Source organism: Jaculus jaculus, chromosome 17 (assembly GCF_020740685.1).
Source record: "Jaculus jaculus isolate mJacJac1 chromosome 17, mJacJac1.mat.Y.cur, whole genome shotgun sequence".
Lineage (NCBI taxonomy): Eukaryota > Metazoa > Chordata > Mammalia > Rodentia > Dipodidae > Jaculus > Jaculus jaculus.
In genome coordinates this window covers 7410290-7436222 of record NC_059118.1, presented here as the reverse complement: position 1 = coordinate 7436222, position 25933 = coordinate 7410290, and the positions used below count along the sequence as shown (strand labels likewise).

Here is a 25933-nt window from a genome sequence, read left to right as displayed (position 1 = left end):
AACCACCAAATTATTTAGCATTGCACTGGTCACAAACATCCCTTTATTCTAGTAACTATGCCAGGAGGTATAAAATCTTACATAAATTTGTCAGGTAAGAAGAGCCTGGGATTTAATAGAGGTCACGATGTTTCGCCAGGATCAGTGAGTTAGTATGTATCAGAGGCTCTTGTATTCTAATGTTTTTTTATTTCCTCCACAATGAATATTTTACACAACTATACTTATCAAAAACTATAAAGCTAGGTACTGGTACTTTGGATGGAAGAGAGGGGCTACTGATACAATGTTACATTTTTATGCAGTTTAAAAAGTTGTGGCCGGTGCAGTAGTGGCACATCTGTCATGGTGGAAACTGACTGCCCTCCAATTGGACTGGAGGCCTGCTCTATGGGGGCCAATACATCCCTGATACTGAAAACCTAAAACAGGGGTAGTCATGAGCCCTAGGAGTATAACATCTGCTGATGTCTGGATAAGAGTATATACTATGCTTATTGAACTGCCCAGTAAGCACTTCTCTTAATATTTGTACCTTTATATTAATGCTACTCTCACTTTTGGTAGAGAATCTTCTCTTTGATGATGGCAGTGAACTTGGGATGACTCAGAAGGTATCATAGTGCTGGAAAGAAGTGACTGGAGTACTGAGTAACATCTCAATCACACCTTCCAAGGCTCAGGGTCTAATGTGGAAGAGGTAGTGGAAAGAATGTAAGAGCCAAAGGAAGGGTAGGACTCCTTACAACGTGCTCCTCCAGACACAAAATGGCCTGGATATCCATGACCTCACAGTGCCTGACACTACCTACACAAGACCATCATAAGAGGAGGAAAAGATCATGACATCAAAATAAAAGAGAGACTGATTGAGATGGGGAGGGGATATGATGGAGAATGGAATTTCAAAGGGGAAAGTGGGGGGGGGGCAGGAAGGGGATTACCAAAATTGAGGAAAAAAAGTTGTGGCTGGGTGTGGTGGTGCATGCCTTTGGTCCCAGCACTCCAGTCCTGCATGGCAAGTGTTTTACCCACTGAACTATCTCGCCAGTCCCCGGAAGTTTATTTTCACAGAGAAATAAGGGGAGCTACAGTAGTCAGCCTTGCCACAAAGGCCTAGTTTTAAATACTTATGTGTGGTTCAGTATAAAATGTTCTTTTATATAGAGTGGTATTTTTCAAAGTTTTTTTTTTATTTGCCTACAGTGCTAGGACTCAAACCCAGGGCCCCATACATGCTTGGAAGGTACTCTCCCACTGATTTTTACAGGACTTTCTAATAATAGGTTATAGTTTTGAGTGCTGTATAGCTATCAATCATTTAATACTACGATTCTCATTAGGAAGTTACTATTTTTTGAACTACATAAATAGGGAAATTGAGGCAGAAACTTTAAACTTGATTAAAGTCACACAGGCAGGAAATGGGAGAGCTGGGATTAGAATTTAACCTGTGCTATACTGTGTCTGAAAGAAAATCAGAATTTTTAGACACTGTTTCAGTATTCATGTTGGATAAACAAACCACTCCCCCATCATTCATGCCATGAGGCAAGTCCATGAGCTGTTTCTCTTTTCTTTCAGTAGCTGTCATGGACACACTAGTGGAAGATGATATCTGCATCCTGAATCATGAGAAGGCCCACAGAGGAGACACCCTAACTCCACTCTCAATATATACAGGAGATGAATCTGTTGCTTCACATTTTGCCCTGGTCACTGCCTATGAAGACATCAAGAAGCGACTTAAGGATTCCGAGAAGGAGAACTCATTCTTAAAGAAAAGAATAAGGGTTTTGGAAGAAAGGGTAATTTTTTATTTTCTTTTATCATATAAGAATAATTCAAAATTGAAATTTAAATAGTCTTCATTTATTTGTTTGTTTTTATTATTTGAGAAAGAGAGCGAGAAAGAAGCAGAGTGAGAGAATGGGCATGCCAGGGCCTCCAGCCACTGCAAACAACTCCAGATACATGTGCCACCTTGTGCTTATGTGGGTACTGGGCAATCCAACCTGGGTCCTTAGGCTTTGCAGACAAGCACCTTAACCTCTAAGCCATCTCTCCAACCGAATGTAAATATTTTTATTTTATCTTCCATAGTTGTACTTCATTTCCGAAGATGACTCCATATGGATTTCCAAAGTTTTCAGTGTTAAGTTTGCTGTAGTGTGTCTCCCACCATGTGCTTGGTGAAGATGAGTATAACGGTGTAGCAGCTTGGAGGAGCTCTGTTCCAAATAGTGATCCCCTGACCTTCATTCCTCGGTGTGTCTGACTCAGACTCATCAAATCTGCTCAGAAGAATGGCATACTAGTGAAAGAAGTTGGTGTCCAAAGAGGGCGCTCTCGGGCACTCGTGACCGGGCTTGGGGGGGGTCTACACTAGGACTAGAAGCCGTACTGCCGCGAGCTCTCCTGCCCCACACAGGACAGGGCGCCTGCAGCCTGCGGTGCCCTTCGCCTTCTGATGCTGCTCCTGCCACTTCTGAGTGTTACCTCAGCAACGCAGCTCATTCAGCATGACCCACAGACTTACTGGTCTTGTACATTGAGAATTCTTTATTGCCCATTTAGTTTGGCATTTTTAAAGCTTTAGGTTAGCTTACATTTTTTCAGACCAGATTTATATTTGAATCTTAGGAAACTGGTGTCTTCCAGGCTGGGGAGATGGTGCAGTGAGGAACGAGCTTGCCATGCAAGCCTGGTGAACTTAGATTCCACCACCCATGTAAAAGCTGGGTTCGGCTGTATTCCAGGCACTGGAAGGGCAGAGACAAGAGGACCCCTGCGGCTTGCTGGCCAGTGGGTCTAGATGACTTGGTGAGCTTTGTATTCACTTAGAGACTCTGTCTCAAAAATAAGGTAGAGAGCTGGGCGTGGTGGCACATGCCTTTAATCCCAGCACTCAAAAGGCAGAGGTAGGAGGATCGCCATGAGTTCAAGGCCACCCTGAGACTACATGGTGACTACATAGGTCAGCCTGGGCCAGAGTGAGACCCTACCTTGAAAAACCAAAAAGCAAACAAATACAAAAAAGGTAGAGAGAGATTAGAATGAGGAAATCCCCCTGACATTGATCTTTGACCTCCACATGGCACACATGTACATGCACACACATGCACCCACACACATAGGAACACATGTACAAACATGCCGGCAGACACACAAATAATTAGAAGAAAGAAAAATAGGACCACTTACAAAGGGTAAAGGAAATGGAGTTTTATATTTATTATATTGATTATCTTGAATTTAAAAACCAGGCATGGTGGTGCACACCTTTAATCCCAGCACTCAGGAGTCAGAGGTAGGAGGATCGCCATGAGTTTGAGGCCAGCCTGAGATTGCATAGTGAATTCCAGGTCAACCTGGGCCAGAGCGAGACCCCACCTCGAAAATCCAATAATAATAATAATAGTAATAATAATAATAAAGTAAATAAGCTTGAAGATGGAGTTGGTGTTTGGTTTTAGAGTTGAGGAGGTAGAGGATGGGAGTAAGTTACCAAAAGAAACAAACAAAAATTCTTTGCCATAACTTGAATTTACTTTAATAGTGATTAAGTAAAGTTGTAATATACTAGGATAAAGTAAGAGACCAAAGTGTTGGATATTTTTTAAAAGTTTTCATTAGAAAACTGGCATTTATTGTATAGTTAGCATAGGAAATCTTTACTCTATGTACAAGAATCTTATCAATTCCAACTCTGGAATAATACAGTTCCTTAAAAACTTAACTCTGGTGTTCAGAGAGATAGCCCAATGGATAAAGTGCTTGCATGAGCTCAGATCCCCAGAACCCACAAAGGTGGGTCTTTTACTGCAATCATCTGTAAGGCCAGCATGCCTGAGTTGAGAAGTGAGTCAGAGACTGAATTGCCTGGAAGCTCATGGGCCATCATGCCTAATGCAGCGCTGGACATTGAGAAGCCCAGTGTCAGATTAAGTGAAGGTGTGGACTGTGGCAGGCAGCTTCAGGTTCACTGAGATGCACTTCCAGACCAGGCACAGTTATGGAGGAAGGAATCTTTATTGAAGCTTACAGATCCAGGGGAAGTTTCATAATGGCAGAAGAAGCTGGCCTGCCTTCACAGGTCCAAGCAGAGAGAGAGAAGCAAAAAGCCACACTGCACAACACACTTCAGCACTCCAGCTAGGCATACTTTCCATATCTTTAGATTGGAATTTCAAACCTAACATCACACCTTAGGGCTGGACCACCCAGTGACCAGCTAGGTGGCTACAGATCCAAACTACAAACTAATAAAACACTGAATATATTGGGGGCCATATTTTCGAACTACCACAGGGACTGGGACAGGCAGCCCCCAGGGTTGTCCTTTAACCACCACACAGAAGCTGTGGCACGTGGGCACCTGCACTCACTGAGAATGTGCGTACATATCCCCCCCACACACAAAATGAGTGTGGCTTGAACTTTTTTAATGGTGGGAATTAGATACTCCCGATTTGAAAAGTGCTCAGGCATTTCAAAAGAATAGTACTCTGTGCAACTGTGTGATGACTTAGTATTTTACAAAGCGTACTGCACAGCACAGAATGCTGAGTGAATGGAAGCATAGAGGATGCATGTACAGAGTGTCTCGGTGCTGAGAAGATGGCTTAGCAGTTGAGGTACTTAACGCTTTTTACACGAATTTAATCTTCCTTAGCCCCCAAAGAAAGCCAGACTCAAAGTGGCACATGCATCTATAATGCCAGTGTGCCTGTGGCAGCAGGAAGCAGAACCAGGAGAATCCTGAAGCTTGCAAGCAGCAGTGGCAAGAGAGGCCCTGTTCGGAGAGCATGAAAGGAGAGGAGAAACCGCACCGGGGCTCTCTGCCCCACAAGCGCTGTGGAAAGACTATGCCAGTACACACATCACACACCACCTATACAGAGATGACGGGAACCGTTCTGTCCTTCTGCTGTAATCACTGAGCATTAATTTTGTAGAAATGAAATGGTTATAATCTAGACTTTATCCTTATACACGGTGATTTCAGTAGAATGTGGAGCCGTCAGAAGATTGACATACTCTGTTCTTCAGGACGTTTTCTTAAGGTTTTTTGTTGTCGTTTGTATGTTTTTCCTCTAATTTCATACTATTAGCTTGCAGGAACTCGATCAGATGAAGAGACAAGTTCTGTGGGACGAGAACAAGTAAATAAGGCCTATCATGCATACCGAGAAGTTTGCATTGACCGGGATAATTTGAAGAGTAAGTTGGATAAAATGGTAAGTTTATTTGAAAAATACGTGGATATTTCTTTGCGCTTTCTCATTCTATAGGTTTAGCATGAAAGAGGTTAAATGTTTACATTGGTGAAGTGAACATTTAACATATAAAGTACATGTGAGGGCAAAATAGAAATTTTTCATAATTATATTTGCAACTTTATACAAAATAGTGTGTAATGATATTTAGGATTTAAAGGCATTGTAACACCACGAATTTTTGTGAACAATAATGGCATGGCAGAAGTAGTCATTGTGTTTTTAAAAGCCAGTGGACAAGAATGTCCTGTTAAGAGAAATTAGAAGGAGGTTAGTTTGAAGCAGAGTTCATTTTCCCATTTTGCTTTTAAAGGCTTAAGTGAGTTACTTTCAATACTGAAAATTACAACATAATACCAGTCTATAGATTTTTATTGAATGTAATCTGGCCTTTTCCCTACTTAACTAGAATAAAGACAACTCTGAATCTTTGAAAGTATTGAATGAACAGCTCCAGTCTAAAGAAGTAGAGCTCCTGCAGCTAAGAACAGAGGTGGAAACTCAGCAGGGTATGCCTCTTCTTGTTACAGTATTCTCATGCGATCAGTATTTTTTCCATTTGTGTTACATTCATTACTAGTTTCCTCTTTTTGTGCTAAAGCCTTCTGGGTTTTTTGTTTTTCTGTTCTGTTTTCACATTATAGCAACTCCTTTCACTTTTCACTAACTGCAAATATACAAACTTCATGGAGAATGTGATGGAGTTTATTCAGGCTGGTGTGTGATACAGTAGAGGGAGGAAGTCACACCTCATCCTCACCACAGCTGTGCCCCTCACGCTGTTGCCTGGCCTTTTTTACTGAAAGCCTTGTCCGCAGCTAAGCACCATTATGAAGCGTGCAGTGAGGCGCTACAGGGGAAAGCTGTGTCAGAGTGGTAGTCTTTCCATGAGCACTGTCATGAAGCTGGCCTTTGAGAGAGCTTTACATAGAACATGAATAGTCTTTGTATATGAAGAGCCTAGAAGACTCAATCAAAGAATATGTAGTATTTAGCTGCATTGAGTTTCAGCAATGAAATGTTTATGAGTAAAATTGTTTTGACACACGTTCTAGACCTGTCAGTTAAACTTGATACTCTGATGGGATTAGATGAAGTGATTAGTTGAGCTTCTTGTTCATTCAGATTATCATTTTTATCACTGTCTCTACTTTGTCTTCTATAAAGTAGATTATTGATCTGTCTATGATTTTAGCATGTGCTTGATTAGTGTGGTGTCTTTAAAATTCCAGGCTTAAATAGAAAATCAGAGATAGCACGATTAGTACATTCTAAAATAAGGTTTTTGGATTTATTTAAAAGCATAGATCTTTGAAAGTTGTTACTGTTTAAAAAATGATATTTTTACATTATATTTTACATTTATAATAGTTTTTCTGTTATTTACATTTTACTAGTGTAACTTTTTAGACTTGCTGTCATTGTCCAAGGCAGGTAAAAATTTGGTGTCCATCACTTTTGTAGTAATGAGGAATTTAAATCCACCCTCATCAAACTGGGAGGTGGAAAAGTTGAGCTGTGACCTGAAGATCCATGGTTTGGAACAGGAGCTGGAACTGACCAGGAAAGAGTGTAACGATCTCAAGATGGAGCTGCAGAAAGCTCGTCAAATGGTACTTCAAGATCCTTATGTTCACAAAGGCCAAGTTCTTTCTGCATCATATATTTAATTCATAACTAAAAGTTTATTATGTTATTTATCATAACTTTTCCATGGTCCCTTTCCTTCAGTTTCCTCTTATTTATTTTTTTGTCTGAAAAATTTTTTGAGTATTCATTTTTTATTATTTTTATTTATTTGCAAGCAGAGAGAGAGATGGGCACTCCAGGACCTCTAGCCACTGCCAACAAACTCCAAATGCATGTGCCACTGCATATAACTTTTATGTGGGTACTGGTGAATCAAACCAAGGTTGTTAGGCTTTGCAGACAAGTGACTTAACTGCTAAGCTCACTCTCCAGCCCTTGTCTAAAAATTTTAAAGATAAGTCAGTTTTAAGTTTCCTTTATGTAACTTAATAATTTGGTTAATTTATACCTCAAAAGAGACAGCTTGAGTTTTAGAATTGTTTTTAAATAATAATAAAAAAAAAAAACTTCTACCACCAACAAAGAAAGCCTTACAGGGCATGCTTATTGTCAGAAGATAATGCTTGTGAGGCGACTTAACGCTCAGTAGCAACTTAGAGTCAAAACCGGAGAGAGACCGGGAACCAGCCCAGCTGCCGCGGTGGAGTGAGTGTGTCAGCCCCTCGTCCTCGCTGACAACGCAAGCTGCCTCTCACACATGTCTCCACTGAGTTCTGAATAGCATGGACACTTTGCAGATGAATTTAAGATATTGGAAGCAATTGAAAAGCTTAGCAGACCAGAGTCAATGGTCATTTGATACATCCAGTGTATCTCGCAGTAGGTGTGACCAGTCAGTAATCTTCTACTTAGACGGTGCTCCAGGGCATGGTTCCGGCCCTGTTTAGGAACCATGTCTTCTTTGACGCGACCTTCTACACGTGGAGCTGCTCCCACCCCTCCTCACTGCCAGCCGGGACCTGCGCTGCCTCCCGCGTCCTCAGTGGCACCTACACTTACCTTCTCTTATGTAAACTTTAGCGAGTGACCACTGGATAAGAATGAGAGGCCTATAAAAATACCAGAGCACCTGTCTTCATGACACACTGGGCAGGGAGAGCTCCTTCTGGAGACTGGATCTGATAAAGAAAAATAATACCACAAGAACAGCACTTGGGAGACTGAGGTAGGAGGATCACCATGAGTTTAAGCAATCCTGAAACTGTATTGTGAATTCCAGGTCATCCTGGGCTACAGTAAGACCCTACCTCGAGAAACCAAAAACAAAAAAAACCTACAAAGTTACTGTCAACTTGCCTTAGAGCTAGAATGGGGTTTGTTGACTACCTAACTGTAGGAGCGGGCTGACCTTAAGTGTCCATTTCTTTAAAAGCGTCTGTAATCAGCCTACTCATCGTCGCCACTGTGGACCTCTTTTAAAAACTGGTGCTGGGGGTTGTAGGGATGGTTTAGCAGTTAGGGCATTTGCCTGCAAAGCCAAAGGACCCAGGTTCCTTTCCCTAGGACCCATGTTAGTCAGATGCACAAGGGATCGCACGCATCTAGAGTTTGTTTGCAGAGGCTGGAGGCCCTGGTATGCCCATTCTCTCCCTCTCTCTACCTCTCTCCCTCTTTCTCTGTCAAATACATAAATAAATGGGCATTTGTTTGCCAGGCTGATGCCCAGGTCAGATTCCCCAGTACCCACATAAAGCAAGGTGCACAGAGTAGCGCATGCATTGGTGGAAGAAAGCCTGGCATGCCCATTTCCCTCACCTTGAAAAGAATGATTTTTTAAAATAATTTAAAAAATTTGTGCTTATGAGAGATTGACACATCTGAAGCTCTTAAGTACTTGTCAGTCCACGCCTTCTGGTTGAAGGAAAGTGACCTACTACCTTTGTACATGATGCATGGATTTTTCACTATAGAGTGGGAGACAGTGACAGGGCACCCCAGGAATCTGGCCCCTTGTTTAGAGTGATCCTGGAGGGCAGTGCATATGCATGTGCCTGCAGTGGAGATAAGTTTTAGTTCTTAGTTATTCTTTTCCACTAGGTGGTGCTAGGGAATAAGTGTGTATATATATTTTTTTAATTTTATTTATTTATTTGAGAGCGACAGACACAGAGAGACAGATAGAGGGGAGAGAGAGAGAATGGGTGCGCCAGGGCTTCCAGCCTCTGCTAACGAACTCCAGACGCGTGCGCCCCCTTGTGCATCTGGCTAACGTGGGACCTGGGGAACCGAGCCTTGAACCAGGGTCCTTAGGCTTCACAGGCAAGTGCTTAACCGCTAAGCCATCTCTCTAGCCCAAGTGTGTATATTTTTAAATCTTTCATGTGCAGCCTTCTCAGAAAGACAAATTTTTGGAAGTACAGAAACCTTACTTTAAATGTTTTATCAGCCAGGTGTGGTGGCGCATGCCTTTAGTCCCAGCACTCTGGAGGCTGAGATAGGAGGATCGCTGGGAGTTTGAGGCCACTCTGGAGCTCTGGAGTGAATTCCAACTCAGCTTAGGCTTGAAAAAGAAAGGAGAGCAAAGTGAAGAAGGAAGGAAGAAAGGGAAGGGGTGGGGAGGGAAAAGATTTATCACTTTAACTGATGAGGAAATTAAATCTGAGAGGCAAAGAAACATTTGTGTGAGACAAGGGAGAAATGTTCAGAGAAGAACCTTGTAAAGCTGGATTCCTATTTCACAGTCACTTATTAGTGGTTGTAAAGTAAAAATGCTCATGGCTGATACAAAGAAATGAACTAAAAAGAGAAAGAGTTGAGTGAACATGAAGGATTCCAAGTTGAAATCTTAATGCTGCGGGATGTGTACTTAAAGCTGGTTAGGATCCCCTTGGATATGGGAATCTGAGAGAATGTACTAAGGAAAGAAACTTGGGTTCATGTTAATATACTTGTTTATGTTACTATAGCCACCTTTACAAATAGTTTTCAGAAGTAAATTTCTATGAAACATTTCATAAAAGTGTGCACAGTATCCTACCCATTCTTTTATTTATTTATTTATTTTTCTGAGTAATAGCACTCTTGGATGAATAGTGTTTGGTGTTAGTGAGATCAAGCTTTTTTTTCTCTGGGAGCATTTTAGATGTTCTGTATCCTTCCATTTTCCGCATACTTAATCAAAGTATGTTCCAAGCCATAACTAAAGAAGCATAAGGAAACGATGTGTCAACAGTAATAATAGCCCCAGTCAAACCACGGTGTGCTGTAGTGTATTAAAGGTCAAGGGTCAGGGCTAATACAGGCACCTAATATTACTTGGATATTAACCACCAAGAAGAGTTTATGAAACTCCTATGTCATTTTGTACATTAGAAAACAGATCTGTTACTGCTTTCAGAACATTACAACCTGATTATTACCCATGAATAATTATTCTTCAAATGTTAGAGGCAGTCGTTTTGAACTTGTTGCTGATTTACATTAAACTTTTCTGAAGTGTTAGACCATAGTTGGGAAGTTATTTTCACTTAAACTTCAACATCTAAAAAATATTTACGGGGCTGGAGAGATGCTCAGTGGTTAAGGTGCTTACCTGCAAAGTAAGGATGCAGGTTTGATTCCTCATATAAGCCAGATGCACAGGGTAGCACATATGTCTGGAGTTTGTTTGCAATGGCTAGAGGCTGTGGCACACCTATTCTCTTTCTCTCTCTGCTCTTTCTTTCTCTCTTACATAAATAAATTAAAATATTTAGGTTTTCAGTGAACATATATATATATATATATATATATATATATATATATATATATATATATTGCAATAAAAATATTTTCATTAGGCTGGAGAAATGCCTTAGCAGTTAAGACACTTGCCTACAAAGCCAAAGGACCCAGGTTTGATTCCCCAAGACTAACGTAAGCCTGAGGCACAAGGTGGCGAGTGTGTCTGCAGTTCATTTGCAGTGGCTGGAGGCCTCGCATGCTCACGCTCCTCTCTTGCTCTCGCTTGTACGCGCGTGCGCTCTCTCTCTTTCTCACTGCCTCTTTCTCTCAAATAAATGAAAGTAACAAAAATATTTTCATTAGTGATATGGAGAAACTAAAGGTGATCTTCAAGTAACTTCTATTTGTTCTTTTTTCCTGTGAATATATATCTTTTTGTTTATGTGTTTGTCTTGGGTTTTTTGGTTTTTTAAGGTAGGGTCTGACTTTAGCCCAGGCTGACCTGAAATTCACTATGTAGCCTCAGGGTGGCCTCGAACTCACTGCGATCCTCCTACCTCTGCCTCCCCAGTGCTGCAATTAAAGGCGTGCGCCACCACGCCTGGCTCTTTTTTTTTTTTTTTTTCTTTTTGAAATAAAAAGGCAGAAAGAAAGTATAGGCACACCAAAGTCTTTTGCTGCTATAAACAAACTCCAGGTACGTGCACCACTTTCTGTCTGGCTTTACATGGGTACTCAAGCCCAAATTCTCAGTCTTTATAAGCAAACTCCTTTAGCCACTGAGCAATCTCTTCCAGCCCTAGAAAACCTTTCTTATTAGTAGTCAAATCCCCACTAACTCATTTGCTAATTCTGGTTTCCCTTTTGTATAAGCTCTCCAAAATGACAATAGTAAAATCAGAGACTCCCCAACTACTCCAAATCCTATACTGTGAAACGTCTTTGCCATTTCACGCTCTCAAATTTAGGGTATGCCCAAAGTCTTTATGCAACTTTTAAATGTTAAACTTTATAAAACATCATTTAGGTTTTGGTTTATTGAGAGATTCTTTCAGTTCTCCAGGATGCTTTCAGATGTTTGGCATCCTACTGCCTCAGCCCCCCGAGCTCTGGGATTATGGGCGTGAGACACCACACCTAGGTTATAATTTAAATTAGGTAATAAGAAAAATTTTATTCTCCTGCTTATACTGGTTCTTTTTTGGTTTTTCAAGGTAGGGTCTCTCTCTTGCTCAGGCTGATCTGGAATTCACCATGTAGTCTCATGGTACCCTTGAACTCATGGCAACCCTCCTACCTCTGCCTCCCGAGTGCTGGGACTAAAAGCGTGTGCCGTCACACCTGGCTCTGCACTCACTCTTCCTCTTTTTAGGTAAGGTCTCGGTCTGTGCAGGCTGACCTGGCCCTCGCTCTGTAGATGCTCCAAACTCTCACACTGGCTGCTGCTGCTCCACCAGTACCTGTGCTAGTCATTTTTATTCGCTTCAGATCCTTGAATAAGAATGCATTGCAAACAGGTGTGTTGCCTGTGTTTCCTGAGCAGATTAAATTCATTAAAAAGTATCTTTTGGGCTGGAGAGATGGCTTAGGGGTTTAGGTGCTTGCCTGCAAAGCCTAAGGAACCATGTTTGACTCTGCAGGTCCCATGTAAGCCAGACGCACAAAGGTGACACAAACGTGCAAGGTCGCATGCACACAAGGTGGGTGCACTGTCTGGAGTTCAGTTGCAGTGGCTGAAGGCCCTGGCACACCAGTTCATTCTCCCCCTCCCATAATTTTTTTTTTTTTAATTACAAGAAGTATCTCAGTGGTTAAGGGCCTTGCCCACAAAGCCTAACAAGCCGGGTTCAATTCCCCAGTATACATGTAAAGCCAGATGAAGAAAGTGGCACATATATCTTGAGTTCATTTGTAGCTGCTAGAGGCCCTGGCCTCCGCATATTCATTCAGTGTCTCTCTTTCTCTCTCAATCTCTCTCTCTCTCCCCTTGCAAATAAATTTTTAAAAAATTAAAAAGTCTCTTTTGGGCTGGAGAGATGGCTTAGCAGTTAAGGCACTTGCATACAAAGCCAAAGGACCTACGTTCAATTTCCCAGGACCCACATAAGCCAGATGCACAATGTGGCACATGCATCTGGAGCTCGTTTGCAATCTCTGTATTCAGCACGGGCACTTTCTCTCTCCTCCGTCCCCTCTTCTGCCTCTTCTCTCTCTCTATCAAATAAAATAAAATTTTAATTCAAAATATCTTTCATAGGTTCTTTCTGTCATACCTACAACCTAAACTACCAAAACCTAAAATATACAGGGACATTAGGAAGTCTTTGCCATGTTTTGTATAAACTGAGGAGGAAATCTATGTTTCAAACCTATATTCAGAAATGAAATACCAAAGAAATTTATCTTTTATGGAATCCATTCTGATGTGTCTTAGATAAGCAGGAATGTGATGAATGCTATACTATTATTAATACAGACTTCAGATTGATGTTTTCAAAAATTGGTTTGTTTTAACATTTTTATTTATTTATTTGGCAGTGAAAGGGAGTCAGAGAGTCAGAGAGAATTTGGGTGAGCCAGGGCCTCCTGCCACTGCAAACAAACTCCAGATGTGTGCACCACTTTGTGCATCTTGCTTTATGTTGGTATTGGGGAATTGAACCCAGGCTGTGAGGCTTGCAAGCAAGCATCTTTAACCACTGAGCCATCTCCTCAGCTCTTCGTTTTGTTTTTGAGGCAGGGTCTCACTCTGACCCAGGCTGTTTTGAACTCAGGGTGATCACCTACCTCAGCCTCTCGAGTGCTGGGGTGAAAGGCAAGCACCACCATGCCCACTCAATAACATAGTTGTGAGACTCCATGTTTACCAGAACACAACATTGGTGTTCCAAATGAAATAGTTTAGAAATATTTGAGATGGGTGGTAGTGTTTTATTAAAACTGAATATGAAATCTAGTTTTATGCTATATGATTGTAGATGTATTCTGTGGTAATAAAGAACTGAGAAAAGAAAATTACAATAATTACTACTTTTTAATGTTTTAAACAAATGATAGAGTCCATCTCAGGAAGACAGTGTGCAGAGCAGAGATCTCCAAAGACTGAGCATTTCCAGGTAGGAACACTTTTCAATGTTGTTATATTCATGCTTCCATAGGTCACTTGTTTAGGTGTCTAGATCTCTATTCTGCTTTAGCCTTAACAGCAAAGCTAGTACATCTTCTCTGAATGTTGCCTGCAGTCTCTGATCACAATATATTTATAAAAGAACACTAAACTGCTATTTCACAGCAGAAGTTTAAGTAGTAGAAAAGGTGTACATTGTAATGCAAACTTCCAACCATTAAGTAATAGTCCAGATGAGATTGTCAGCAGCCAATGTGTGGAAGTTGTCTGCAGTAAACCCTGATTTGTCCATGAGGAATTGCACATTTCCATACACAGTAGCATTCCTGTGTCATAAGGGCAGACTTAGAACCCTTATTCTTAGAGCATGAATTTAAAGAAAAGTGTATCCTTTTAGTAAGTAGTTATCGGAGTTCATAGGGTATTCAACCCTTTTGTTTAAATTCATACCATTTTTACTTAGGTAATATGAATTCTTTGTTTTAGCTTTTGTTTTGATTATATTAGGATAGCCTTTTTCTATGGTTATGTTCCATCTAAATGAAAATTACTGATTGAACTTGACCATTCAGTTGTTTGGCTTCCAAAGTTTACTGACCTCAGTAAAATGTTTATTGTCTCAGACTTACCGCATTCAAAAGCCTGCTTATAAGAAATGATCCAAGTGTTTCCCATGCAATTTTAAGAACTTGTGAGTGTAGACTCCCAGTGCCCACGTAAATGTTGAGTGGATTCAGTGGTCCAGCTGTTATCCCAGCACTGAAAGGAAACAGACAGTGTCCCCGGGTTAAGCTGGTTAGCTAGAGTAGCTGAATTGGTGAATTCTAGGTCAGAGAAAGACCCTGTCTGAGGATGACCTTTTAACTTCTGATCACTCTGCCTCTGCCTTCCAAGTGCTGGGATAACAGGTATGCCTGGTTTATGCAGCAGCAGGAGTTGAACCCAGGGGTTTATGCATGCGAGGCAAGCTGTCTACCAAGTGGACGGCATCCCCAGGCCTCTGCCCTGACCCCCTGACACAACACTTTTTAATAAAATATCTTAGTTGTTGCTACCTTTTCTCCTAGAACCCCAGGTTATCCTTTAATTTTTTTTGTCATGTTTATAGGCCACTTTACATCATTTTTGTATGTTTGAAGGCATCAGATGACTAACAAGATATTAAAGCCTCTTCGTACCATGATTTTGGAGAGGTCCAAAGGTGCCATTTTCCAAGCTTGGAGTGGTAATTGTGGTGTCAGCCTGTAGCTTCCAGTTCACTGAAGCCCAGTGTCATTTCATGGGGTCAACTGAGAGAAAAGTTTTATTAGGAAGAATTCCTAAGTTTAGTCTAAACATGACTTGAGTAAAACTGTACCAAGCATCTTTGGCAAAGAACTCTGCAATTAATGCACATCCTGAAGGTATCCTTCCACACTCCAGAACTTAGTATACTCACGGCTTTTTTAAAAAATCTTTTTTTGGGCTGGAGAGATGGCTTAGTGGTTAAGCGCTTGCCTGTGAAGCCTAAGGACCCTGGTTCAAGGCTCAATTCCCCAGGACCCACGTTAGCCAAATGCACAAGGGGCGCACGTGTCTGGAGTTCGTTTGCAGTGGCTGGAAGCCCTGGCGTGCCCATTCTCTCTCTCTCTCTGCCTCTTTCTCTCTCTCTGTCTGTTGCTCTCAAATAAATAAATAAAATAAACAAAAAACATTTAAAAAAATAAATAAAAATCTTTTTTTTCCATTAGCTGTTAGAAAACCATATAACCACAGGCTGCAAGATGGTTCAATGGCTAAAGGCACTTGATTGAAAAGCTCAGGTTCAATTCTCCCAGTATCCACATAAAGCCAAACCTAAAAAGAGATGTAAGCATCTGGCATTTGTTTGCAGGAACAAGAGATCCTGCTACCTCCACACACATACACACACTCATGCACACACACACAAGTGAGCGCACATCAAAAACAAAACTAATTAGAAAAGACATACAACATATCTGTAGCTTATCTTTGCTGTTACTTCCTGTAAGCCTCATTCCTAACCACATTTGTCTTGTTTTTCCTTCATCCATCAATTATACTTTTCACAATATAGTCTTGTATTCTGTTACCTCCTTTAGTTAGAAGATTTCAGATGATAAATTTACTACATTAAGAGAACCTACAGGAATATTTCTAGAATCAGCTATTTGGAATAATTGCCCTTTTCTTGGAATACTCTGAATTTCTTCTATCATATTGCCAGACAAACAAGATTAATCCTTTTTAATTGTTGGAGTCTTTGATAATATAACACATTGTATAAAAAACTGATCTAGGGCTAGAGTGGTGGTTCAGCAGTTAAGGCACTTGCCTGCAAAACCTAACAACCTGGGTTCAGTTCCTCAGTACCCATGTAAAGCCAGATGCACAAAGTGGCACATGCATCTTGAGTTCATTTGCAGCAGCTGGAGAGCTTGGTGTGCCTGTTCTCATTCTCTCTGTCTCTCTCCTCTCTAGGCATGTAAATAAATAAATTTAAAAACAAAAACACCTCATCTAACAGCCCTGATAGGAGTGTTGCCAGTGTCCTATCATTATTCAGTTTGGGTGTTGGCTTTAGGTCAGTGACTTTAGCCTTTAAACAAGATGTAAGTATGGAGTTCACTGTACTTCCAATTATCATGTGTGAATTTAGATTATAAATTACAGATGTTACAGATGGCATCTTAAAATACAAATCTGGGGTTTAGAAAATATTGATTAGATTAGTTATTTTTCACCCCCATGATAGTGAAATTTTATGTTATGTCATCATTTTTAAATACATAAAATAAAACAGAACATACCGTGGGCTGGAGATACAGCTCAGTGGTTAAAGCACTTGCCTGGAAAGCCTAACAACCTGGGTTTGATTCCCCAATACCCACATAAAGCCAGATGCACAAAATAGTGCATGCATCTGGATTTGTCTGTAGTGGTAAGAGGCCCTGGCATGCCCTTTTCCTCTCTCTCTCTCCCTCCCTCCTTCCTTCCTTCATTCTCTGTCTCTGTCTCTGTATCTGCATGCAAATAAATAAATAAAAATTAAAAAAGAACATACCAGAGTGTATTTCATCAAATAAAGATAGGTATGGTATCTTTTGTAACCTTTATTTTTAGTTGTAATGTAAAATATTTGCTATCCCTTGTAATCAGAAATGTCTGTTAGACATTAGTTTTGGAGAAATCACAGTTGTCCAGCTATGCCTTTTTAATTTTGTATCTTTTAGCTAAAAGTCCATACTTTAAATTTTCTAAAGCTAAAGAAAATTGTATATGGCTGAAATAGAAACCCACCTAAGCACAATTTTCTTACATAAGAAATCAGCTGGACCTATTGATTCATACTTTCAATCCTAGCACTCGGGAGGCTGAGGTAGGAAGATCTCTGTGAGATCCAGGCCATCCTATGCTAGTAGTAAGTTCCAGGTCAGCTTGGCCAGAGTGGGACTTGGCCTCAAACCACCTCTCCAAAAGGAAAAAAAAAGTCATTTCTGCTATTAAAGGGCAGAATGTATAGTGTCAGTTAATGGGTGAGCCCTCACAGTAAGACTCTAATCAGGATGTGCAATGCTGGCTTAGAAACAGCAGCCCTAGTAGACTGAAGCTTCCCTGTGTTCACAGTGAGGTCCCTGCCCTCCCAAGCTGGCGTGAGAATGTGGGTGAGGTGCTTAGCACAGAATACATTCTCAACCACTGTTTTTCACTATTAACAGTTGTTATACATGTATGTATTTTGATCATTACCATCTCTTTCTCCTCCTCCTCCCCTCCAGCTGAAGCCTCTCCCTTCCACTTTTCAAACATCATAATTTTGTTCCATCTATTTTTCAGGGCTCTTACTTGGAGACATTTAATATTATATTTCAATACTCAAGGAGCTATATAAGTTCTGTATGTATGGTGGAGGTTTGATTCAAGTGCCCCCCCCCTCAATAAACTTAAGCTAGATCCCCAGCTGATGGCAATTTGGGAGTTAAAGCCTTGTGGAGGCAGTGTATTGTTGGAAGTGACTTACAGGTGTTATAGGCAGCATCCTCTTGCCAGTGCTTGGCACACTCTCCTGTTGCTGTTGTCCTTCTGATATTAGCCAAGAGGTGATGTTCACCCTCTGCTCATGCCATCATTTTTCTCTGCCATCATGGAGTTTCCCCTTGAGTCCATAAGCCAAAACAAATCTTTTTTTTTTTTTTTTTCCTCACAAGCCACTCTTGGTCAGGTGTTTAGACAGCAGCAGTAATACTGGTCCTGAGAAATGGGGTCATTGCCACCAGAGACTGGGTTCTGTGGCTCAGGCCTTGTGGAGCTGCTTTGCAAGAGGATATGGACGAATTTGAAATCTTGTCCTAAGGGACGCCTTGCAGTGCTGTAAATACAGCTGGATGGACTATTCTGGTCAGAATTGGAAGATCTGAATGTAGTAAGAACTATGACTGAGGTTTGGCTTATGAGGGTGAGAAAGAGCTTTGCCTGGACTGGGTGAGAAGCAGTCTGAGAACTTGTGCAGGGTTGCATTGTGTAGAAATGGACTAGTGTGAGCAGAGGCACATAGCACAGAAATGAAATCTTTAGGCGAAAAATTCTTGTTCAGCTGCAATTGTATGAGAAATTACAACCTTTGAAATCGGACCAGCTGACCCACATTGGGACAATAGGAAGAATGCAGACTCTTTTGACTCTTTTGAGTGCTGAAGGAGTATCCTGTTCTTCAAAGTCTGCTTCTTTATTTCCCCCTGGATTAACTAGTTGGTAGCCCACCTTGTATAATGGAGTGCAACAAATGAAGGAAAGAGAGGGTCATTGAATTTACAACATGATTTTGTTTTTTGGAACTGGCATGGGCAGTATGAAGCAGGCTTGTTGAATTACTTGTGTGGAGCACAGTGAGCCATGAAGATGAACTGTGGGTTGCAGTGAAGACCCAATGGAGATGCCAGGACTAGGGAATGATTGCCAAGTAGAGCTGCTGGCACTAGATGAAGTTTTCCAGAGACTGTGAGTAGCCTAGCTGGAGGAGCAGAATTGGAAGCCCAGAGACTTGTCACTGGTTGGAATTGACTTGGAGATTCATCACAGGTTAGAGTTGTTGGACTTGAAGCTACAGAGCTTGGTGTTTGCCCTGTTTAAATCTTGTATTGGTTGAATATTTCTTTGCTATGTCCGATACCATCTTTTGCAATGTGAATGTTTAGTCTGTGCCTTTATGGGTTTATTTTCATTTTGTTTTTTTGGTATTGTGGCTCAGTTCAAAGACCTTGGACTATGGGAATGGTTGCACATCATTGGGATTGATAAAAACTATGGGGACTTTCGAAGTTGGATGACTGCATTGCATTTTACATCATGTATGTTTATCAGTTTATGGGAGCCAGGGGCGAAATACAGTGGTGTCTCCAGTAAACGTAGGTGTTCTGAATGCCATGTCCCCAGCTGATGGTAGTTTGGGAATTAAACCCTCCTGGAGGCAGTGTATTCTTGGGGGTAGGTGTATGGGTGTTACAGCCAGCTTCCTCTTACCAGTGCTTAGCACACTGTGCTGTTGCTGCTGTCCATCTGATGTTGGTCAGGAGGAGATGTCCACCCACTGCTCATGCCATCGTTTTTCCTTACCATCACGGAGCTTCCCCTCAAGTCTGTAAGCCAAAATAAACCCCTTTTTTTCCCATAAGCTGTTCTTGGGTGGGTATTTTTTGATAGCAATGTAAACCTGACTGCAGCAGTATGTTTATGTTTATATGTATATATATTTTTGTGCCATTTAAAACTATAATTTTTGACACTTTCATACATTTGAACAATGCATTTTGACCACACTTTCCCCAATTATCCTCTCCACCCCTCATACTAAAACCCTTCTTATTCTCCATTAATCTCCATTTTACTTTCAAGCTTTGCTTATGTGAAGTTTTTTGGGATGGTTTTGTTTGACCCACTGAGTTAAATTAGGGACACTTACATGATTATGAGTGAGAGGTTGTTACTGGAAATGGGAAACTCACTGGTAGTTACAGCACTGAAATACACCACTCCCTTCCTCAAGCCTGGGAGGTGTGGGGTCTCATGAACCCCTTCCCCATCCGTGCTCTGTCTTGTGCACGAAACCACAGCTCCTGTTAGTTCACAGCCATATTGTGTCCAGAAGACAGAATTCCATAGCACACCCCCCCCTTTTCAGTTTCCTGCTGTTACCCTTTTGTCCCCTCTTCCTTGAGGTTTGCTGAGTTTTGAGATAAGCAGTTTAGATGTTAGGTTTAGGGCTACAAAGCAGAATGGAGGTTCTTACTCCTAGTTGGAAAGCTCGAGTGAAGTGGCATGCTACCGTACATAGCCTGCTTTTGAGTAGACTATAGAATAGAATAGTTTTTAAATACAATACCTAATGGTCCACCAGGGCTAGTTGGAACTCTGCTAAATTTTTGAAAGATAACTTGCTTTTACATCTTAAATAATCACTTAAACATTTTATGTAATAATTTTTTACACACTTTGAAGAACAGCACTTTAACTGTAGGTAACACAAACTGTGGTTACTTAGTTGTCCACAAGAGGGAGAGTTTATACTTCGTAATAATCTTTTTTTAAATCTAGTTTTCAGTGCTGATGACATTAAGGACAAAAGACTAAATGTGTGTAAACTTGGTGACCTAGTTTCCATCTTAAACTAATTTTTAAAGTGTTCATTGAATTGTGAAATACTAACACCTTTATAATATAATTGTTTCTGTTTTATATATCTTGCTATTTTGATGATTAGCTGTGCTTGGGTATTTCAGTACCCAAACACTGTAGTGGGTATTTTCTTTGCAGTCTCACGCCAATCATTATCCAATTTCCAATTATTTTATTTATATCATGATTGTCTTCCTGGATTCACACATACAGTATTCACAGTCTGTTCTGTAACTCTTCAGAAAGCATAGTAAATGCCCAGAATTACACCAAGAAACCAATAATTCTTCTCATACTGAACACAAACTTGTGTGAAACATTCATTGTAAAAAGTATCTCAGATGTTTACTGGTTAAGTCAAGGAGGTTAACTAATTTTTGTGAAGTAATTATTTCACACTTATCAACAACTTGCTAAAAAGCCCGTGATTTTCAGTACACTAAAGGTTAAAAAAATGCTTATAGCAGACTAGTACTGTTTTTTTCCCCCCCAAAGCAATGTAAAACTTCTCGTGCTGCATGTATTGAAAGCTATTCACTCTCAATAGAATAGGATGATGGAATTTAACCTTCAGTGTCTCCTGCTTCTATAATTAGGATGCTAAGTTTAGATTGCAAGGTTATCCCTTTGACATTGTTTATGGCTAGACAAACAATGAAGTGTGAAGTGGCAGGTTTAGTTTGACTACTGCTCCACTAATTCTCTAACAGGCAGTAATGGTCTTAGGACTGTGAGATCAGTGATTTGATATTTACTCTGTCATGTAGCTTTATATAGCAATTCATTTAGTTAGCAATTAAGAACCTAAGTAAAATTCATGAACATTAGAATGTTTAATGAAAATAATAAAAATTTGAAAAATTAACCCGTTAATTCCCCAGATATTGAGGTGAAAGACTTCAAATGTGAAAATCTGAGAGCATTCTGAAGTCTTACTTCTCCCATATAACATCCCTCTAGCTTCTTTTTCCTCACGAGATTTGCATGTCTGGTGCTGTCAGGTCACATTGATTTAGGACCAACAGTGTGAGACAGCCCAGTCAGACATGAAGAATGCAATGCATGAAACCCAAATTTATTATAATGTGGTCTTGGGCACAGACTAAGCAGTTGACCCATCATTTCACAGTGTGAGAACAATCGAGAGACAGGGACAAAGCCCACACAGGACTGGATGCTTTTACTCGCCATCAGCATTGCAGGGGAAGAGCATGCTCCTTCTACTTACTAACTACACTGACAGCACTGCGCACAGTAGAAGCTGTTCAAAGATCTCAGTGAGAAACTGTTAGGGTATTTCTTTTATTATAATCCATATTTAGTATAGTACGTACTTCTGCAGATCGGGATAATGTGATTCGTTTTCTCTCACAACATTCTAATTAGATGTCTTAGAGTTGTTACTGCACAGCTAGTAGGAATAGAAACATAAACTTGCTTGTTCGTACTTCATCGTTGTTCCCTTTGTTCATAGAAAGGATATTAACTTCCTGTAAAAATCCTGTTCCAGTGATAGTGTGGAACATGCGTACTGGGAACTCAAGAGAGAGATGTCCAATTTACATCTGGTGACTCAAGTACAAGCTGAACTACTAAAGAAACTGAAAACCCCGGCTGCCATCAAGAAAGGCAAGTCACAGTTTGCAGAAACCAGGGATTCCAGCAAAACCACTTGAAGAGCAGCCAGCTATTGTGTCTTATCAAAATCTCCTCATACAAGTTTGATAAGCAGACTGCAAGTCCTGTGTTAGTGTGTTCACGGCTTCACCCATGGGGTGTTGCTGGTGGGCTTGCTCCAGCTCCGTCTTCCCTTCCCCTCATGGTTTCCTCGCCCCTGTGTGCCTGTGTGCACTGCCAAGGTGTGGCTGCTCTGGCTGACCTGTCACCACTGCCGCTTCAGACATTTCAAACAAAACCCCAAGCACTAGAGGCACCAAAGACCTGGCGTTGTTCTGAGTTGGGTGAACTAGTAGTTGCTGCTTTGCCAAAGCTCTTTCTATACCATAGACGATAACCAATGCATTTGTACCTAGTGTTACACAGAATAGGCTTAGGTCTAAACTGTGGTGGACTTCAAACATGAATGCCTTATGGTTTGATTTTTAAAGAATGACTCTACAAGATAATCATCACCTAATTTAAAATTGTTGTTTGCACCTCAAACTCCCTTAAGGGAACATGAGGGCATAGTTTTATAAATAGTCTTTCTCAGGAATATTTGTTGGGAATGGAGAATATCACACGTTGAGAAAAATTCAGAATTCTTTTTAACTTCTGGGGAGTAGTCGGGAATTGTGCAGAGTAACATGGTGGTCAGCAAGCATAGCTTCATGTTTGTCTCACCCTGACCTTGAGTTACCCATGAAGATACAGACACGGGTGGTAGAGATAAGACTTCTCTTTAGTGATTTGGCAATCTTGGAGCAAGATTTCAGTGTCTTTTTACATTGTAATATATAGTATGTTCCAAAGAATTATCTTAGAAGTGGGTTATCTTTGTATTGCTTTTTAACGGGCGATAACATAAGCTTCTGATGCCTTTGCTCACTGTTCTGCATAGACAGTTAAAACCATAGATCACCATTCTCCCTAAACTGCAAGTTGCCTTTGTCCAAAAGCTGACATTGTTACTTTCAATAATCCCCAACCAGCCCTCCTCCCAATCAGCACTTACTTTTTACCATGTGCTTGTTGGTTTCTTCTAAAGACACATGGACTAAAGACTGGCTCGTCCTTAGACTAAGAAAAATTCAGATTTCCATCTTGTAACTGGTTTAGAGGTGTGAAGGAGATGCCCATACTACTGCTGTGCTGCTGTAGCAAAATAACAGCTCTGGGGAGCAGTCTGTTGTTAGCTACTGCATGTGTAGGAAACAACTGTTTTGTTCGGCCTATACTGTGACCACAGCAGAATTTACACCAACTATTATGGGTATCATAGGAAATAGAACTTGCTTTATGCAGAAAAGTATTTGAGTACATGTTAAAACTTTGACTCTTCCACTTATATATATATTTGTATTTTTTTTTTTTTCGAGGTAGGGTCTCACTCTAGCTCAGGCTTCCCTGAAATGTAGTCCTGGGTGGCCTTGAACTCTCAGCAATCCTTGTACCTCTCTGCCTCCCCAGTGCTGGGATTTAAAGGCATGCGCCACTACGCCCGGCCAAAATTTCTTTAGAAAGCTTACTTTTGGACCCTTGGGAGAAAAGTTCAATAAACAAAAGCCTTATAGTCCCCACTTTCTAAGACCCCATGATACACACAGTCTAAAGCTTCACTAGGCACATTATGGCCAAGGATGAGATCTTGTCTTTGAACGACTGCCTTGCCAGTTTCTGCTGTGTGGTTCTTCATCTGTTGACAGGTCTGAGACCCGGGCAGGACAGGACTTGCATCTGCTTTCCAGACAGAGGGATACTCCAAGTTGTAGTTCCCAAATGCTCATAGTAAACTAGAAGTGTCAGTTAAAGAATTAAGCCAAATTAGTGAAGTAGTATAACATTTTATGATTGCAAACGTTATAAAAACTGACATTTAGCCTGTGTTCTTATTTTAGCCTGTGCCTCAGTAGCATGTGTGGAAGACCTTGGGAAAGACAGCACGAAATTACACTTGACGAATTTCACTGCAATGTACAAAAGGCACCCCCCTTTATCACCCAATGGGAAAGCTATTTGTTATACTCCATCTTCCCCTTTACCAGGAGATATAAAGGTTTTATCAGAAAAAGCCATTCTCCAGTCCTGGACAGATAATGAGAGATCCATTCCTAATGATGGCGCAGACTTTCAGGAACACAACTCTTACGGCAGAAATTCTCTGGAAGACAATTCTTGGGTATTTCCAAGCCCTCCTAAGTCAAGTGACACAGCATTTGGGGAAGCTAAAAGCAAAACTTTTCCTGTACCCATCCTGCCGCCCTTGCATTACTTGGATCAGCATAATCAGAACTGCCTGTACAAGAACTGATTGACTGATTGGTGGTTTGATCATGCACACTCTGTAACTTCCAACGGTTCTCAGAACCAAAGACATTCTTTAACAAATTCCATATAGATTTTCAACATTCTTCAGAATGTACATTTATTCAAACTGTACAGATTATGTCATTGATCTTCCAGGATGACAGGAGTGCCCTTCAGTCCCTTCTAGGAATCAGATATATGCTATTATATGAACTGTTAATCTGAATGTGTTTCTAGACTATTGTACCTTTAATTTTATTACAGAATTTTTTCTTCTCTGATAAAGAATGGAAATGCAGATTCTTTTAGACATAGTTTTATAAAGTATGAAATGCCTAAATATCCACTAACCCACTACATGTATGATTACATAAAGAAGCAAATGGAAATGTGAAAGGTAAATATAATGGAATAAAAGTATGTAGGTTGTTAAATCTCTACAGGCTATTGTTCAAAGTTTTATTTTAATCATAATGTTGATAAAAATTTAGAAGTACAATTTGAATTCTAAGACTTGAAATAACTTGACCAATGAAGCCATCTTTCACCCAGGACATTTAAGTCTTAGAAGAAAAGAAATGAAAGATGGAATAGTTAAAAACCATGTGGTCTGTGAATGAACTAGTATACCCTTCTCTGCCATCCGGTTAGAAGCGTAAACAATGTCTCTCGTGTTGGGGCCCATGACTGGTCCCTGATGGACATGCACATGTGCCCGGGGCCATCAATGGTCCCTGATGAGTATCAGTGTACGTCCCTATAGTGGTCCCCGGTGAACACATGGCTGGTCCCATCAGTGGTCCCTGATGAACATCAGTGTACGTCCCTGTAGTGGTCCCCGGTGAACACATGGCTGGTCCCATCAGTGGTCCCTGATGAACATCAGTGTACGTCCCTGTAGTGGTCCCCGGTCAACACATGGCTGGTCCCATCAACGGTCCCTGGTGAGTATCAGTGTACGTCCCTGTAGTGGTCCCTGGTGAACACATGGCTGGTCCCATCAGTGGTCCCTCATGAACATCTGTTGTCGTCATATCTTCATTACTTTTGATGGGACACCGCTGCTTGTTACACATATTAGCGAGTTACATTGTTAGACTTTGTTCTGAAGTTAAACTTTGAGAAAGTTATTTTTAATTGAATCTAGGACTAAATTTTGTGCTATATTGGTATAGTATAATTATGAAATATCCCGTGATTCTTTTTTTTTCTTTTTTTGGTTTTTTGAGGTAGGCTCTCACTCTAGCTCAGGCTGGCCTGCAATTCACTATATAGTCCCAGGCTGGCCTCAAACTCACAGTGATCCTCCTACCTCTGCCTCCCGAGTGCTGGGATTAAAGGCGTGTGCCACCACGCCCAGCCCCCCGACTCTTAACAAAGATGGCTTCAAGTTATGAAATTTGCAGAAAAATGGATGGATCTGGAAAGGATTATACTAAGTGAGGTAACCCAGGCCCAGAAAGCCAAGCACCACATGTTCTCCCTCATATGTGGATCCTAGCTACAGATGATTGGGCTTCTGTGTGAGAAGGAAAAAACTCAGTAGCAGAGGCCAGTAAGTTAAAAGGGAAGAGAAAGGAAGGGAGGAGGGTACTTAATAGGTTGGTATTGTATATATGTAAGTAGAAGAATAGAT

The 25933-nt window shown here is 40.8% G+C and overlaps 1 protein-coding gene across 5 annotated transcripts in view; it reads left to right on the top strand.

Moving 5' to 3' along the window:
* Azi2 (5-azacytidine induced 2) overlaps positions 1–24735 on the top strand; it is a 30673-nt gene extending 5938 nt beyond the window's left edge. For 2 of the 5 annotated variants that reach the window (XM_045137023.1, XM_004662089.2), the window contains exons 2-8: positions 1588–1808; positions 5115–5240; positions 5689–5788; positions 6744–6892; positions 13590–13648; positions 21842–21960; positions 23889–24735. In XM_045137023.1, coding sequence (XP_044992958.1) covers positions 1593–1808; positions 5115–5240; positions 5689–5788; positions 6744–6892; positions 13590–13648; positions 21842–21960; positions 23889–24301 — 1182 coding nt within the window. In that variant the 5' untranslated portion in view covers positions 1588–1592 and the 3' untranslated portion in view covers positions 24302–24735. Of the gene's footprint in view, positions 1–1584; positions 1809–5114; positions 5241–5688; positions 5789–6743; positions 6893–13589; positions 13649–21841; positions 21961–23888 lie in introns of those variants that run through there. The other 3 variants (XM_045137022.1, XM_045137021.1, XM_045137024.1) reach the window with 2 other exon arrangements.
* The last annotated feature ends 1198 nt before the right edge of the window (positions 24736–25933 follow it).